We start from the raw sequence: 16,043 nt of genomic DNA, 5'->3' as shown, positions 1-16,043 counted from the left end.
ATCTTAAAGAGGAAGGAACACAATCAAGTAAACCAGCACAGTCATCAATTAAGAGTCTGGGAAAATCTATTGCCGCACAACCAAAGACCACTTTTACATTGTTTTCTGTTTGCACCAATCTATCTCTGTCTAATGCTATCTTTCTTTTTCAATGGGTACTGTTGGAATGGTGCCTGGAGCTATACAGGATGGAGAAAACACAGTCAGTCTTATGACTCATTGCAGGAGGGTAAGAGGGTGTGATATTGGTCTGGCAGCTGTTATGTGGAATGTGCTGTTTTCTGCGACTGTGCGTGTGTGTATGTGTGCGTGTCTGTATGTGTACAAGTATGAGTCAAAAGCATGTCTAAATGTGGGAGGAGTGGTCAAGTATAAATAAATACAAACATAAATAGGCTATCCTCCTGAGACCCAGCAAAAAAAGGGTTTAAATTATTATAATTGCTTACATCGCGGTGAAAAAAATATTTTACAAAGAAAACAATTATAATTGTTTATTTAATTTATGTATTTGTATTTTATGTGCACTGTAGCGCACATAAGGAATCAATTGATAGTAAATATGAAAAATGTAACTTTACAGTAAATGGGTAGTCGGTAAAAACAGTTGCCGCATCCACTACAAAGGACATTTATAAACAAGCTCTTTAAATAAGAAAAAAAATATTACACTGCTCTGAAAACTCACCAAACTATTCCTGAGATATTTTCTCAATAATAATCAATTTGAAAAGCACAACTTTTCTTCTTAACATATAATATGCTGATTGGGCTGGCAGACATTTTGAAAAACCAGTAAGAGAAAGTTATCCAGGTCACACCCCCACACATGTGATATCATAAAAAGCCCAGAATGTCCTGTCAAAGGTACAATAGGACGTATCACAGTGGCATGTATGGCCTCAAAGATACAGACCAAAAACCAATGTCCCTTAGAGTAGACAAAAATCAATTGCTGGGTCTCTGTGAGTGCTTTTCCCTGAGCAGGCCTCCATTCTGGGAACAGACAAGTGCTTTTTTTATCAACACATTATAGCTATATTCACTTATCCATCATACCTTGTACTAAAGCATAATGGCATTAAAACATCTAATGTTTCCCTACAAATACTATAAATGGCTTTCAGTCTCATATCTAAAATCCCATGCAAATCAAATGGGTGTGTATAAAGTTGATCATTCACTGGTCATTTTATTTTTCCAGAGTAGCAGTGGAAACTGGTATCTCCAGGGCATAGTGGGTCTAGTTTAAACATGAAGAAGTGGAGCCAAAATAATCAACAATAGAATGTGAGCTACACAGCACTGGAACCGATTTTGATTAATCACAACTAAACCATACTATATGAGAGCTGAGCTGGCTGATGTTTGTATTAAATATTCCGTTTGATTCCAAAAAGCGATTTTCTATTTCATTAAGCTATTTTTTGCTTTCATGCATTTGGCATCTGGGGTAAGCAACTTCTCAATTTTTTAACTAGCATAAACACAGCAAAATTGTTTATAAAAGAGTTTGCCTCTTGCCTCTTTTGATCACTGATGTACTGGGATATAGCAGGCTTACTAAAGTTCTGCGTTCTGGTTGACAACTTGTTGACTTTGCCATGATTGGCTGCTGCATGTGGACCACTTAAAATGAATGGAAATTGGATGCATGGATTGTTAATTTCTCACGGAACTACCATACTAAGTGAGTCATTTTTAATTGGTAACCCTGTGGATGACTCCACTCCAGGGTGGGATGTATGTAATGGTCCCTATGCTGTATTTCAAGTTTACTAAAGCACATAATAAGCTTCCTGAATCTAATTTTGTTTACTTAATCAAATCTATTCAGGGATTTTCTCCGTCCCCCCTCCCCTAAACTGCTTTCCTTCAATTTTATCACTGAATATGTATGACCCATTGCTACGTATTACTGGGGGGGGGGGGGGGCATTGCAATCATGGCTGCATACGTGATCTGCAAGCAAGAGCTACATTTTTTCCTTTTGCTAAGGTCATGAAATAGAAACAAACTAAAAAATAAAAGAGCATCAAGGTTTCTATGGCTGAAATTCTCCTCCTGTTGCCGTCTGTGCTGCTGCTGCTTCCCGGGTTCCAAATTGAATTATAGAGCATGTCTTTCAAGCTGGGGAAACAATAAAGCAACAGAAAATGGCAGGTGACCCTTCCACTCTCTCCCTCCTCTCCCTCTTCCAGTAGGCTTCAGAAGAACATCAGTGGAGAGGTTATCAAAGCGACAGTGGTCAACAGACAGAAAAACTAATAACTGGAACGCTTCCTCTGTGGACACAGGTCTGTAAGTGTTATTTTTGTAGCTGGGAAAGAAATTTGCTGAAAGGCAATAAGCTGAATAGCCCCCATATTAACTGAATTCACAGAAATGTGCCAGAATCCATGCATCAAGGTGTATAGACATTGTGCACCTCTAAATCTCAGATTCAGGCTGTGTTTGAGCTGAGATAAATCATCTGGGCATTCATAAGTTGGATAAAGTTAGAAGAAATATCCATATTTTTTCTGTCTGAAAAAAAAACTGTTGATCACATGAAAGTAACATGTTCATATTCAGTGATTGGTAACACTTTTTAACTATGCATAAACTGCAACTTTATTACATGGTTATAAATCCATTCTTAATCATCAGACAAACAACAACAATCCATGAAAGTGGATTTCATTTGAATTTATCTTATCATTCACTATAGAACCTCTGAGGTTTGATTCATATGTGATCTAATTCTGCTTACAGTACAGACACACTATGAAAGCTCAATGTGTACAGATGTCGGATCTTAAAATAGTCCTGCAGCAACAGGAAATGTGAGTTATTATGTGGATTATAATTAATGGATATTTTTGTAGGGGTTGATACGTTTTTCGTAACGGAAAACCAAGTGTGAAAGATTACAAACTTCAGAATTTTTTTTAACCTGAAATACACTACAAGTTTAAAATGTCATGCATTGCAGGAACATTTTCCTGCAACAGGGTGATCAAATTAAGATCCTACATCTGTAGCAGCTAGGTCTCTGGGGGTCACGAAATTTTGTTAGCCAGTGATTGTCAAGCAAATAACTGTTGTCTCACAGTAATTGACCGTGAATTAACATAAACACATTTAGCAACTCCTGGCTTCCACACAAGCAACTTTTGCTGACCTTTGGAACATCTACATTTTAAAAAGTCTAATAAATCCATGTAATATAGCCTAAACCTTCTGAATGAATGCTTACGAGCCTGCTGCTGCTCTCAGTCAGACTGCTCTATAAAATATCAAATCATAGACTTAATTATAATATAATAACACACAGAAATACAAGCCTTACGTCATTTATATGGTCAAAACCGGAAACTATCATTTCGAAAACAAAATGTTTATTCTTTCAGTGAAATACGGAACCGTTCCGTATTTTATCTAACGGGTGGCATCCATAAGTCTAAATATTGCTGTTACATTGCACAACCTTCAATGTTATGTCATAATTATATACAATTCTGGCAAATTAATTACGGTCTTTGTTAGGAAGAAATTATCTTCACACAGTTCACAACGAGCCAGGCAGCCCAAACTGCTGCATATACCCTGACTCTGCTTGCACAGAACGCAAGAGAAGTGACACAATTTCCCTAGTTAAAATAAATTCATGTTAGCAGGCAATATTAACTGAATATGCAGGTTTAAAAATATATAGTTGTGTATTGATTTTAAGAAAGGCATTGATGTTTAAGGTTAGGTTCACATTGGTGCAACGACAGTGCTTTTTTCACGAATGCGCTTGTTAAATCATCACCCATTTGGCAAAGTAGGCTGTGATTCGATGATAAATTAACAGACACCGCATCAATTATATGCAACGCAGGACAAGCTAGATAAACTAGTAATATCATCAACCATGTGTAGTTAACTAGTGATTATGTTAAGATGGATTGTTTTTTATAAGATAGTTTAATGCTAGCTAGCAACTTACCTTGGCTCCTTGCTGCACTCCCGTAGTCAGCCTGCCACGTAGTCTCCTCGTGGAGTGCAATGTAATCGGCCATAATCGGTGTCCAAAATGCCGATTACCGAGTGTTATGAAAACTTGAAATCGGCCCTAATTAATCGGCCATTCCGATTAATCGGTCGACCTCTATTAGTCACTCATTCACAATTTGACAAGCACTTGATAATGCCTAGAATTTCAAGGCATTTTTTGGCCCCTTTGTGTGGCCAAAATCCATGCCTTTATCGGCAGTGGCCAGTGTGCCCTTCTCCCTGAGTGCTGTGCGCTCCAACACATGATCAGGTCTTTCTCACAGGCTACAAGTGAAGACAGACACATCGGGGATACAACTATCCAATTCCGAGGTGCATATCGAAGAAAATGGAAGAACTGTCCACATTTACTTTTCATCAGCCAACAAGAGTAGGCTTAACGAACAGCAAAATCACTAGCCTATGTCAATCTACTATCCCCATAGTACCAAGGTCAACCTATTCTATTCTGTGTGAGAAATAAATATTCCAAACATAGTCTGGGACAGTTGTGGGATGCAATGGATCCCAAATTAATACAACCACAACCATCAAAAAAAGTCTTTATGCAATTTGGCTGACACAACAGATCAGAACGTTTAGCTTAAGATGTTGATAAACTATTAGGCTATTATTTCACATTATAAGTGCAGCAATGCGGACATGGTAGTAGATGCGCTAATGTTCCATTAGCAGAAAACACAATTCTCAAAAGTGACCACAAATGCATTTTTATGGTGAAAATTATCTTCCCAAAACTTGAAACTCACACGCTGCTTATGTATGCAAGCTAGGCTCTACACCCCTTGTAAAGCTAATTAATGTGCTTAATTTTAAGAAGTTATTTGGCCACTTTAGTTGTGATACAAACCTTATCAAAACATATAGGACTATGGGCTAGGCTACATGAGGTGTGCAACTTTGATTTGAAAATGTCACCAAAAAAAGCCATTGTTCCTTATGCTGGGTATCATTCACATGTGATAATATATAATTCACAAGTGATAGGCTAATATTGTCACCCATCAGACTATTCTTGATTTAATATTTTCATATACTAAATAATATATGTGTGAAATTTGTTTTGATTTATAATGGACCATTATCACGCACCTATATTGAAACAGACGCAGTGGAAAACATACATGTCATCTATGCACTTAAATAGCGAATGGAGAACAATTTATTTTCATGCCAGCCAGGTAGGCTATACTCCTGTTGTAAATATCAGCAATGTGCTTATTATTAGGAAAGTTCAGGAATACATATAGTAAACCTATAAAAAGCTGATGGGATCCTCCTCTTTTTATTAGTGGCCGTCACGCTTTTCTCGCAAATTGCATAGCCTATTGAAATGTTGCGCAACATGAGCTCATTGCCTCTCATGATGTGCTTGATTAGATTTTCGAAAACATTTGCATTGATGTCAGAGTGAGTAGAGGGACAATAGAGTGCTGAGTACCAGGCAATTAGCAAGTTTGGTAGGCTACTAATGACCATCAGCAGCATCAGAGCTTGGAGGAACCTAATAACCGTGACTAAATGGTCACGTGGAATTTGACTGCGGTCATGACTGGTGATGACCGCAACAGCCCTAGTTGCAGCAAACACTGCAGATTCCCAGATCTAAAGCCATCCATTCAACATGCCCAATTTCTCATGTAAATACCAACGGTGACAAGTTAGTTTATTCCTTTCACTCAAGTGTGTGATCCCTCTGCACTGTCTTCCTCACTGACTCCTGATGAAATCAGATGCTTTCGCATAAACGACTACATAAAATATAAATGGTTATATTTGTTCTCTGTCACTACTCTTTAGAACTTAGCTTGCTCTGTCTGTCTAGCGTACTGAGGAAAAACCCTAATAGCAGTACTGACTAAATAAGATTGATGGCTCAATTCTTGGGAGATAAAGGTGAAAATTACAAATGAGCAGTAAAACCGACCTTTTTGTAGCATTACAGAAAAACACATTGGTTACAATTGACAGCCCATTTAGAATTCATGTATATCATTTTTAAACAGTCTAGATAGAATCCCATCAGTCCTGTTTGAATGTTTCAGCATTTCAGCAGCAATATGTTTTTGTGCCATTGCAATGCTATATGGGTGTGAAGGTTATCATCATGCAGTGTGTGTGTGTGTGTGTGTGTGTGTGTGTGTGTGTGTGTGTGTGTGTGTGTGTGTCCGTGCGCATGAGGATGGTCTGATTTATTGATCTGCTCCTCATAATAGGGGGAATTACTCCTCAGGGCAGGGTAATCACTGCAAAACAGCCCGATCACAGCACTTAGCTAAGAGTAACAGTCTAATAGTGTCTGCTAAAGCAATTTCTTTCAATATCATACTGGGAATAGCAAAATGATTAACTAACACGTATTAAATGAGGCGTGCTACTGTTTTTCTCTTTACAGGAGACAGGTTTTGTGGAACTCTCTGAGAGTAAATGATAAAAAGGACACTTTGCATATTTTGCTAAGTGTTTAAGTGTTTTCATAGTTCCTTCAGTAGCTTCCATTCAGGAGGCCTGAGGAGCCTTATAAAAATACACACTGCTGTTGATCCTTAGAAGCTACATTAACCTTTAGGTCTTTCACTGGGTGTACTGTGATCATGTTATCCACAGTACACAAGGCTTACAATAACACTCACGTTTTACTCTTACTGTCCAAATGTCACGTCAGAGAAAATGAAAGGCCTTGTGCACAAGGACAGGCATATAATACGTTTCAGCCCAACATGACGTTCAGACACAAGCCAAGCGTTGTCTTTACACAAACACGTGTTTAGACAACTAGTGCATCCTCTCTTCAGCTACTGTGTAATCACAAACACTCTTTCTCCCTCTCCAAGATGACTCAATATCACACAGTTTGAGTCCCTCCACAGTAATCCTAGCACATTCTTATAACACCTACTGTACCAATCTTGAAGATATTTTGGAGCAATCCTTGTGTGTAAAACATCTTCATTCCAACCCTCAGTTTCAGTTATTTTTATCCTCAGAACTAATTTTCTTTCTCCCTCGTTGCTTTATCAGAGATGGGGAAAAAGTACAAAAATTACATTTCATACAGGGCAGAAAACTCAGAATTCCAAACGTGTAGACTAGAGCATTTGGGAGTCATTGGCATTGTGAGACACAAGCTGAACACAGTGATTGGAACATCTATCTTGTTTGCTCACCAGGCGGGAGCTCCATTGGAAACAGACACGACTTATGAAAATAACTCAGCTGTTGAGAGCTGAAAGAATGGGAATGAGCCGGTAAGGTTTTTTTGTTGTTGAGAAAAATAGAAGCCAGTAAGAATAATAAAAATAAAAACAGACATAAAAACGACCCAATTATCCTATGGTTACATATTAGTTACATTCCCCATCCACAGCTCCAGGCGAGTCTCAACCACATACAAAGCACTGTACAGAATAGTGTGCGGCTGAAATGACATACATAACGAGGTCAAATTAATAATAAAAGCCTGCCGGCACACAGCTGGTTCAGAGAAAGAGTACATTGTTGGGGATGGAAAGACTTAGCTAGACCACCTCTTGGATCCGTGCTTTATGCTGCAACAGCTCCCAATCTGTAGTTGAAAACACTGCATCAGGAATAGCTCAAAGACCCCCAAAAGACAGAGCTTGAGGGGGAGAGAAGCTGCTGTGTTCTTCAAAGGAAGGATGAATCCATGTTCTTCTACGGATATAGGCAGTCTGTAGCTTTGATTGTTCACAAAGCAGCTAGGTAAACAAACCTACATGGTGAAAGTATACTGAGTGGGAATATTGCATTTGCATTTGAATGACAGATACACACAATATACAGTACCAGTCCAAAGTTTGGACACACCTACCCAGGTGACTACCTCATGAAGCTGGTTGAGAGAATGCCAAAAGTGTGCAAAGCTGTCATCAAGGCAAAGGGTGACTACTTTGAAGACTCTAAAATATATTTTGATTTGTTTAACACTTTTTTGGTTACTACATGATTCCATATGTGTTATTTCATAGTTTGGATGTCTTCACTATTATTATACAATGTAGAAAATAGTAAACATATAGAAAAACCCTTGAATGAGTAGATATGTCCAAACTTTTGACTGGTACTGTATGTTTCATTATCTGTGCAGCAGCATTTGCCACAGACTACCCATTTTTCTTCCCTGTTCACTCCATGTAGCTCCCTCCAGTAACCACGAGCACAATTGTTCCTTGATTTTAACTGCCGGCTTTATTCTGTAGTTTTAGTCAGAAATATCACCTTCCGTGAGAACTATAAAGTAAATTAAAATACAGTTAAGCACACTCTTACAACTTGTCTTACGAGTGATTTATTAGCTTGATATAACTCTGAAGTGCTTACATACGTACACAGTTTAGCCGGAGCTATAACAGTATCAGATTAAACACATGAATAAAGGAAAAATACCTCATTGGCTACTTATTACAGAAGGGAGGAAATCAAAACTTCACACTTATTATTCCTGGGATGATTTCACGCTTCATCCTTAATTATTATAACGTTACCATCCTAACATACACACTTCAACCTTCACGAACTACACCCGAAAACATAAAAATTTTGCTAACACAGCGCGGGATTGCCTTCACTCCAAAGGTGTGTTGCAACGATAATAATACCCGTTACAACAGTTCTTAGCCACGTAGTTCCGCTTGTCTAATCATTTCCCCCGCATAGCGCACACGTAAACAATTCAAACAAAAAAACAATGACATAGACTTACAGGTTAATTGTCAGCTACACTCCACAAATCATTGTTTACAACCCTTCAACCCATAACTCAGCTTTCTGAAAATAGATTTATTGAATTTATTTCAATATTTTCTCCCACATTGACACTGCTCTGCATGAGCATTCCAACTCCAGAACCCCAAACAACCCTCTCAGGCTAGAACTTCTTCAGTTGATAGAGGCCCCTCTACCATTTTAACACTGAATCAATCAAGCCAGACTTGAGTGCCTACTTCACACGTCTAATTCCACCATTCAGCTCCTACACTGAAAAGCACTCACTTGCTCATTGACCCTAAGCATTTGCCGTGGACCACTTTACAAAACCCAGCATATATACCAGAATAACTGGCCCACAAAATATAATGAAATCTGGTTTCTGCACTCCAACAAAACAAGATTGAAGTCAAGGGGAAAAGTGTAAAGAGTTTCATTAAAGCTGACTTTGTATACTGAAAAAAAATATAAATGCAACATGTAAAGTGTTGGTCCCATGTTTAATGACCTGAAATAAAAGATCCCAGAAATGTTCCATATGCACAAAAAGCTTATTTCTCTCAAATGTTGTGCATAAATTTGTTTACATCCCTGTTAGTGAACATTTCTCCTTCGCCAAAATAATCCATCCACCTTACAGGTGTGGCATATCAAGAAGCTGATTAAACAGCATGATCTTTACACAGGTGCACCTTGTGCTGGGGACAATAAAAGGCTACTCTAAAAGGTGCAGTTTTGTCACACAACACAATGCCACATGTCTCAAGTTGAGGGAGCGTGCAATTGGCATGCTGACTGCAGGAATGTCTATCAGAGCTGTAGCCAGATAATTGAGTGTTCATTTCTCTACCACAAGCCACCGCCAACGTCGTTTTAGAGAATTTGGCAGTGCGTCGAACCGGCCTAACAACCGCAGACCACATGTAACCACACCAGCCCAGTACCTCCACAACCGGCTTCTTCACTTGCAAGATCGTCTGAGACCAGCCACCTGGACAGCTGATGAAACTGAGGAGTACTTCTGTCTGGGGAAAAACTCATTCTGATTGGCTGGGCCTGGCTCACCAGTGGGTGGACCAGGTGCCCAAGTCAAATCAAATCAAACTTTATTTGTCACATGTGCCGAATACAACATGTGTAGACCTTACTGTGAAATGCTTACTTACAAGCCCTTAACCAACAATGCAGTTCAAGAAAGAGATAAGAAAATATTTACCAAATAAACTAAAGTAAAAAAGAATAAAAAGTAACACAATAAAATAACAATAACGAGGCTATTTACAGGGGGTACCAATACTGAGTCAATATGCAGGGGTACGGGTTTGTCGAGGTAATTTGTACATTGAAGTGAATATGCATAGATAATAAACAGCGAGTAGCAACAGTGTACAAAACAAATGGGGGGGGGGGGGGGTGTTGGTCATTGTAAATAGTCCAGTGGCCATTTGATTAATTGTTCTTGGTGGTAGAAGCTGTTAAGGAGCCTTTTGGTCCTAGATTTGGTGCTCTGGCACTGCTTGCCATGCGGTAGCAGAGAAAACAGTCTATGACTTGGGTGACTGGAGTCTCTGACAATTTTTTGGGCTTTCCTCTGACACCGCCTAGTATATAGCTGCTGGATGGCAGGAAGCTTGGTCCCAGTGATGTACTGGGCCATACGCACTACCCTCTGTAGCGCCTTACGGTCAGATGCCATACCAGGCAGTGACGCATCCTATGCCCTCCCAGGCCCACCCACGGCTATGCCCCTTCCCAGTCATGTCAAATCCATAGATTAGGGCCTAATGAATTTATTTCAATTGACTTATTTCCTTATATGAACTGTAACTCAGTAAAATCGTTGAAATTGTTGCATGTTGTGTTTATTTTTTGGTTCAGTATAAAATAGGAGTAATAAGCACAGAAATGTGTCCACTGTAAAAGGTTACACCTTTTATGGCTATAATTGCCACTGTCTGGCTGTCTTGGTAATGGTAGATATTATTATTCCATCACATTATGTTCAACAGTTCACACAGGGACCACATATTACAAGTCAATTACTGAACCTCCTGAATGGTTAATGCTGAATTTTCAGACAAGAGTAGGTTACAGAACAGAAAGACTAATAGGCATAAATGTATGGTTAGGCTTTAAATTATTTTATCGAGGCTTTAAGAAATTCAAGTATTTGGGGAATTCATTATATCAGTGTTTAATAAATTGTGTAGTAGCCTACACTTTAGTGAAACTTTTGTTCATACCAATTTAGTGAGAGTCTGACTGTTCTTTGTGAACGTGGCATTACATATATCAAATGTTTATGCAGTTATATATTCTAGGATTATTCATACAGTAGCTTATTTTCAGTTTGGAATGTACAGAAAGCGCATCTAAACCTCAATTTGCAAACTTCATTATAACCAATTGAAACTGCACTTTGCAATACATACTGTATGGTATGGGATGGACACATTCAGTCAACCCGAATAAAAAAAGTTACAAACAACTGGTTGTTGGCTAATGTGCAAACTTCTAGAAAGCAATGTAGAGCACAAGCCGTGATACACTGTAAGACGACACCTGAGTGGAAATTCTGACACCCTAAATATTTTGTTTTATATAGAAACACGCAGAAATAGCCTACATTTTACCTGCACGCACTCATGCACTTGGTCCGAGTTTAGCCTGCACTATTGCTAAATGCATAGGAAGTTATCTTACCTGCATGTGGGATATAGCTTAGATGCGATGATACAGGATAAGGAATGATAGTGCTGCTTACCTGTCTGTACTGTGCGTCTTTGGTGCCCAGGTCGGATACTTGCTGCCAATTTAGGAGTATCAAATACAGTAGTGCAGCAGTCCAACAAAGCACCACCAGAGCCAAAGTCAGTTTTCGAGACAGCCGTTTCATTTTCCTTTGAGTTCCTGGAGCAGATATCGCCCCTTTATTTTCGGGGCAACCTACGAGAAGCACATTTCTAGGAAAGTCGGTTCTGGAGACGTGCTTTTGCGCTCTACCCTCATTCTCTGGTTCGTCTTTTCGAACGCTGCACGTCCGCTTGCTCCAGACGCGTGCACAGTGACTGCCCTGGTTGCGAGATCCTCTGTGACCGAACTGATAGCTAGGCTGTGCGCTATGACTCACTGGAGCTACGAGGTACGACACTTGATGTCGTCCAGCTTGATCAAAATCAGAGGTTGGCGGGGTACCTATAATATTTGAATTGGTTTAGCACCACCTACCGTGCAAATCATAATGTACAAGGTTTTGTAGTATATTGTACTTGCAATGCTTATGTCAGTAGAACTTGATTCCACACAATTTAACGGATATAGTCTTTAATTAATTATGCAGCCCAGTTCAGCTCCAGTTTTTGTGTTTTTCCAGAGTTATAAGGAAGCCTATTATAATACTGGTGATAACACAGGTGAGATGAGGTCTGGTTACAAAAGACTAATAGAAAATAGAATCGATCTTTATCGACAATTCAGTGGGTTTGGGCATAGGCTAGGACCTACTTCTTTAGTCTTCAGATACACATACATTCGCCACTCTGCATTTAAACTTGTACATATTATACTGTACTTTTGATATTGTCTAATCACACTAAGATTTACTTCTAGAGGGAACTTCTAGACTTAAATAATAAAACGCAAATGGATCACAAAAGTATTGTCTTGTTACACCATCTTGTTACACCATCTAGTGGTAGTCAGTCCTCGAATAATCCATAAACCATTGTATAAACTAGTGTAGGCCTAAATGTAGTCCAGCAGGTGTCATACTGGTATGTAAAATAGACTGCAAGGATAAGGATATACACTGAGTTTACAAACATTGGGTAACCTTCCTAATATTGAGTTTCTCCCCCTTTTGCCATCAGAACAGCTTCCATTTATGGAGGCATGGATTCTACAAGGTGTCGAAAGCGTTCCACAAGGATGCTGGCCAATGTTGACTCCAACAGTTGTGTCAAGTTGGCTGGATATGCTTTGGGAGGTGGACCATTCTTGATACACAGGGGAACTGTTAAACGTGAAAAACCCAGCAGCATTGCTGTTATTTACACACACAAACTGGTGCGCCTGGCACCTACTACCATACGCTGTTCAAAGGCACTTAAATATTTTATCTTACCCATTCACCATCTAAAGTGGAGAAGGTGGGAAGTTTTAAGTTCCTCGGCATACACATCATGGACAAACTGAAATGGTCCACCCACACAGACAGCTTGGTGAAGAAGGCACAACAGTGCCTCTTCAACCTCAGGAAGCTGAAGAAATTTGGCATGTCACCAAAAACACTCACAAACTTTTACACATGCACAATCAAGAGCATCCTGTCGGGCTGTATCATCGCCTGGTACGGCAACTGCTCCGACCCACAACCGCAAGGGCAAACTACCTGCCCTCCAGGACACCTATAGCACCCGATGTCACAGGAAGGCCAAAAAGATCATCAAGGACAACAACCACCCGAGCCACTGCCTGTTCACCCCGCTACCATCCAGAAGGTGAGGTCAGTACAGGTGCATCAAAGCTGGGACCGAGAGACTGAAAAACAGCTTCTATCTCAAGGCCATCAGACTGTTAAACAGCCATCACTAACATAGAGTGGCTGCTGCCAACATACAAACTGAAATCTCTTGCCACTTCAATACATTTTATAAATGGAGGTATCACTAGTCACTTTAAATAACGCCACTTTAACAATGTCTACATATCCTACATTACTCATCTCATATGTATATACTGTATTCTATACCATCTACTGCATCTTGCCTATGCCGCACGGCCATCGCTCATCCATATATTTATATGTACATATTCTTATTCATCCCTAAACATTTGTGTGTATAAGGTAGTCATTGTGAATTTGTTAGAATACTTGTTAGATATTACTGCACTGTCGGAACTAGAAGCACAAGCCTTTCGCTACACTCGCATTAACATCTGCTAACCATGTGTATGTGACCAATAAAATGTGATTTGAATTGATTTGAATGGCACACATACACAATCCATGTCTCAATTGTCTCAAGGCTTAACATTCCTTCTATAACCTGTCTCCTTCCCTTCATCTACACTGATTGAATTGGATTTAACAAATGACATCAACAATGGATCATAGCTTTCACCTGTCAGTCTATGTCATGGAAAGAGCAGGTGTTCCTAATGTTTTGTACACTCAGTGTATGTCCTCTATGGCGCTGGCCTTCTAATCCTCTCTCTACATTTGGACAAAACTACGACTTTTGACATAACTGTAGGCTACATTCTACACTATAGTCCTACCCTACACTTGAGATAAATTGTTGTATCCTCTTTTGAATTTGTAATTCCGTCATACCCTCCATCATTTGTGGACTGCATCATCAGTACACCTTTTGTAACACTTTTGTATTTTACATTTTTATGTGAAGATTTTATTAAAATATTGTCTCAAGTTTTTTATACAAAAAGATAAATACATCAAATGACACAAGCAATATAATGTTTGCGTAGGCATACGAACATGTTGACATAGTACTTTTCTATTTTTCTTGGTAATGTACGATGCAGCTGATGACTGATACAATGTAGCAATTTCGATGTTGTAATTACGCCTTGCTGGTTACTCTGTATTACCGCTAGAGGAGCACCAACAATGAGATGCAACTGGTCCCTCATCCGCCAATATGGCGCTGCCATCACTGCCTTCAGTCGTTGTAATACTGGGTGGGGCTTTGCCAGTAGTTGGGCATTTCCTTTCGGATCAGGTTTCGTTGTCAGACAGGCATTTCAATCTGCTGCAGTAACGAAGCCGGCGAAGCCAGTGACCGCACAACATTCTACGCAGCAGTAGGAATAGTGCTTTATTATAGCTATATTGTTGTTTCTTCATTTGACTTGAGAAAGGTATATTATTTAGGACAGTATTCTGAAGCTTCAACCGCGTCGGTATTCAAATGTAAGACGAGATCACAATTTGACAGCTAAGCTTGAAACGTGCATCATTTTTGGAATTCCTCTACAGCTTGAATGAAAATCGTGCATTATAGCTGTGATATGAAAATGTGCATGTAGAAATAATTTAGCATCGCTAGTATGTGTCTAGTTAATTAGCTGGCTTATAGTCGTCTGAATGCATCTGTGTCTCGTGTTTGGCTTGTAAGGACTTGAGGAACGAACGCTTCCATTGAAGGATGTGTCTGCATATAGTTTGATTGAAAGGAAAAACAAACCATCTACTAAATCAATGACAAAGAGATCCTCCGAATTATTTGAATAGAAGACAAGAATAGAAATAGAAAAAGCACCAATAGAGATCTCTATAGAGTATAAGGTTGTCCGTTATCGAATTGCATCATGTTCAGCTGGTTGGGTACCGATGACAGGAGGAAGAAGGATCCTGAGGTCTTTCAGACAGTCAGCGATGGCCTCAAGAAGCTCTACAAAACCAAATTGTTGCCCTTGGAGGAACACTACAAATTCCACGAGTTCCACTCGCCCGCCTTAGAGGATGCCGACTTTGACAACAAACCCATGGTACTCCTTGTGGGGCAGTATTCCACTGGAAAAACCAGCTTCATACGGTAGGTCTGTGTTTGAAATGTCACTGGTGGGTACTTTCCTTGCTGGTCAGTGGGCCAAAACATTAGTGAGTTATGGTCTGATATGCAAACAGAGGGGACATGAAATGCATGGCAGACACACTGCATATTCACAGCTTGATGCAAAAATGAGCTTTTATTGAACAAAAAAATGATCCTAGGGAGATAAATGTGTTCGTTTTTGGGTTGACTGGATGGTTGTCTGGGTTGCAGTTTAACCTTGGGCAGACCCAGGTCAAATATTGACACAGTACTCTGACTTGAGAAGAGTCAGATTCCAAGACAAAATCCATTCTTGGTTATATGGCATTCACCTGGTACTGTATAGATGAGTTTACAAAAAGATAAGTAGATTATGGGAATCTAGTGTTATCATATGTTATTATCATTGGTGTAAAGTACTTAAGAAAAAAGTACTATTTAAGTATTTTTTTATTTTTTTTTGCATCGGTACTTTTCTTTAGTATTTTATATTTTTGACAACTTTTACTTCACTACATTCCTGAAGAAAATAATGTACTTTTTCCTCCTTACATTTTCCCTGACACCTTCCCTGTACTCGTTACATTTTGAATGCTTAGCAGGACATGAAAATTATCCAATGTTCAAGAGAACATCCCTGGTCATCCCTACTGCCTCTGACTCGGTGGACTCACTAAACACAAATGCTTTGTTTGTAAATTATGTCTGAGTGTG

The 16,043-nt window shown here is 39.3% G+C and overlaps 2 protein-coding genes across 4 annotated transcripts in view; one reads left to right on the top strand and one right to left on the bottom strand.

Moving 5' to 3' along the window:
- galnt14 (UDP-N-acetyl-alpha-D-galactosamine:polypeptide N-acetylgalactosaminyltransferase 14 (GalNAc-T14)) overlaps positions 1–11,932 on the bottom strand; it is a 115,941-nt gene extending 104,009 nt beyond the window's left edge. The window contains exon 1 of the mRNA XM_029733656.1: positions 11,534–11,932. Coding sequence (XP_029589516.1) covers positions 11,534–11,665 — 132 coding nt within the window. The 5' untranslated portion in view covers positions 11,666–11,932. The remainder of the gene's footprint in view (positions 1–11,533) is intronic.
- Positions 11,933–14,527: 2,595 nt separating this feature from the next.
- The window catches only part of LOC115174772 (EH domain-containing protein 3), a 46,750-nt gene continuing 45,234 nt past the window's right edge, over positions 14,528–16,043 (top strand). Inside the window, exons 1-2 of one of the 3 annotated variants that reach the window (XM_029733653.1) lie at positions 14,528–14,704; positions 15,132–15,329. In XM_029733653.1, coding sequence (XP_029589513.1) covers positions 14,703–14,704; positions 15,132–15,329 — 200 coding nt within the window. In that variant the 5' untranslated portion in view covers positions 14,528–14,702. Of the gene's footprint in view, positions 15,330–16,043 lie in introns of all 3 variants that reach the window. The other 2 variants (XM_029733652.1, XM_029733654.1) reach the window with 2 other exon arrangements.

Source organism: Salmo trutta, chromosome 35 (assembly GCF_901001165.1).
Source record: "Salmo trutta chromosome 35, fSalTru1.1, whole genome shotgun sequence".
Classification (NCBI taxonomy): domain Eukaryota; kingdom Metazoa; phylum Chordata; class Actinopteri; order Salmoniformes; family Salmonidae; genus Salmo; species Salmo trutta.
Note: the sequence above shows the minus strand (reverse complement) of the source record. Positions and strands in the feature narration are given on the sequence as shown.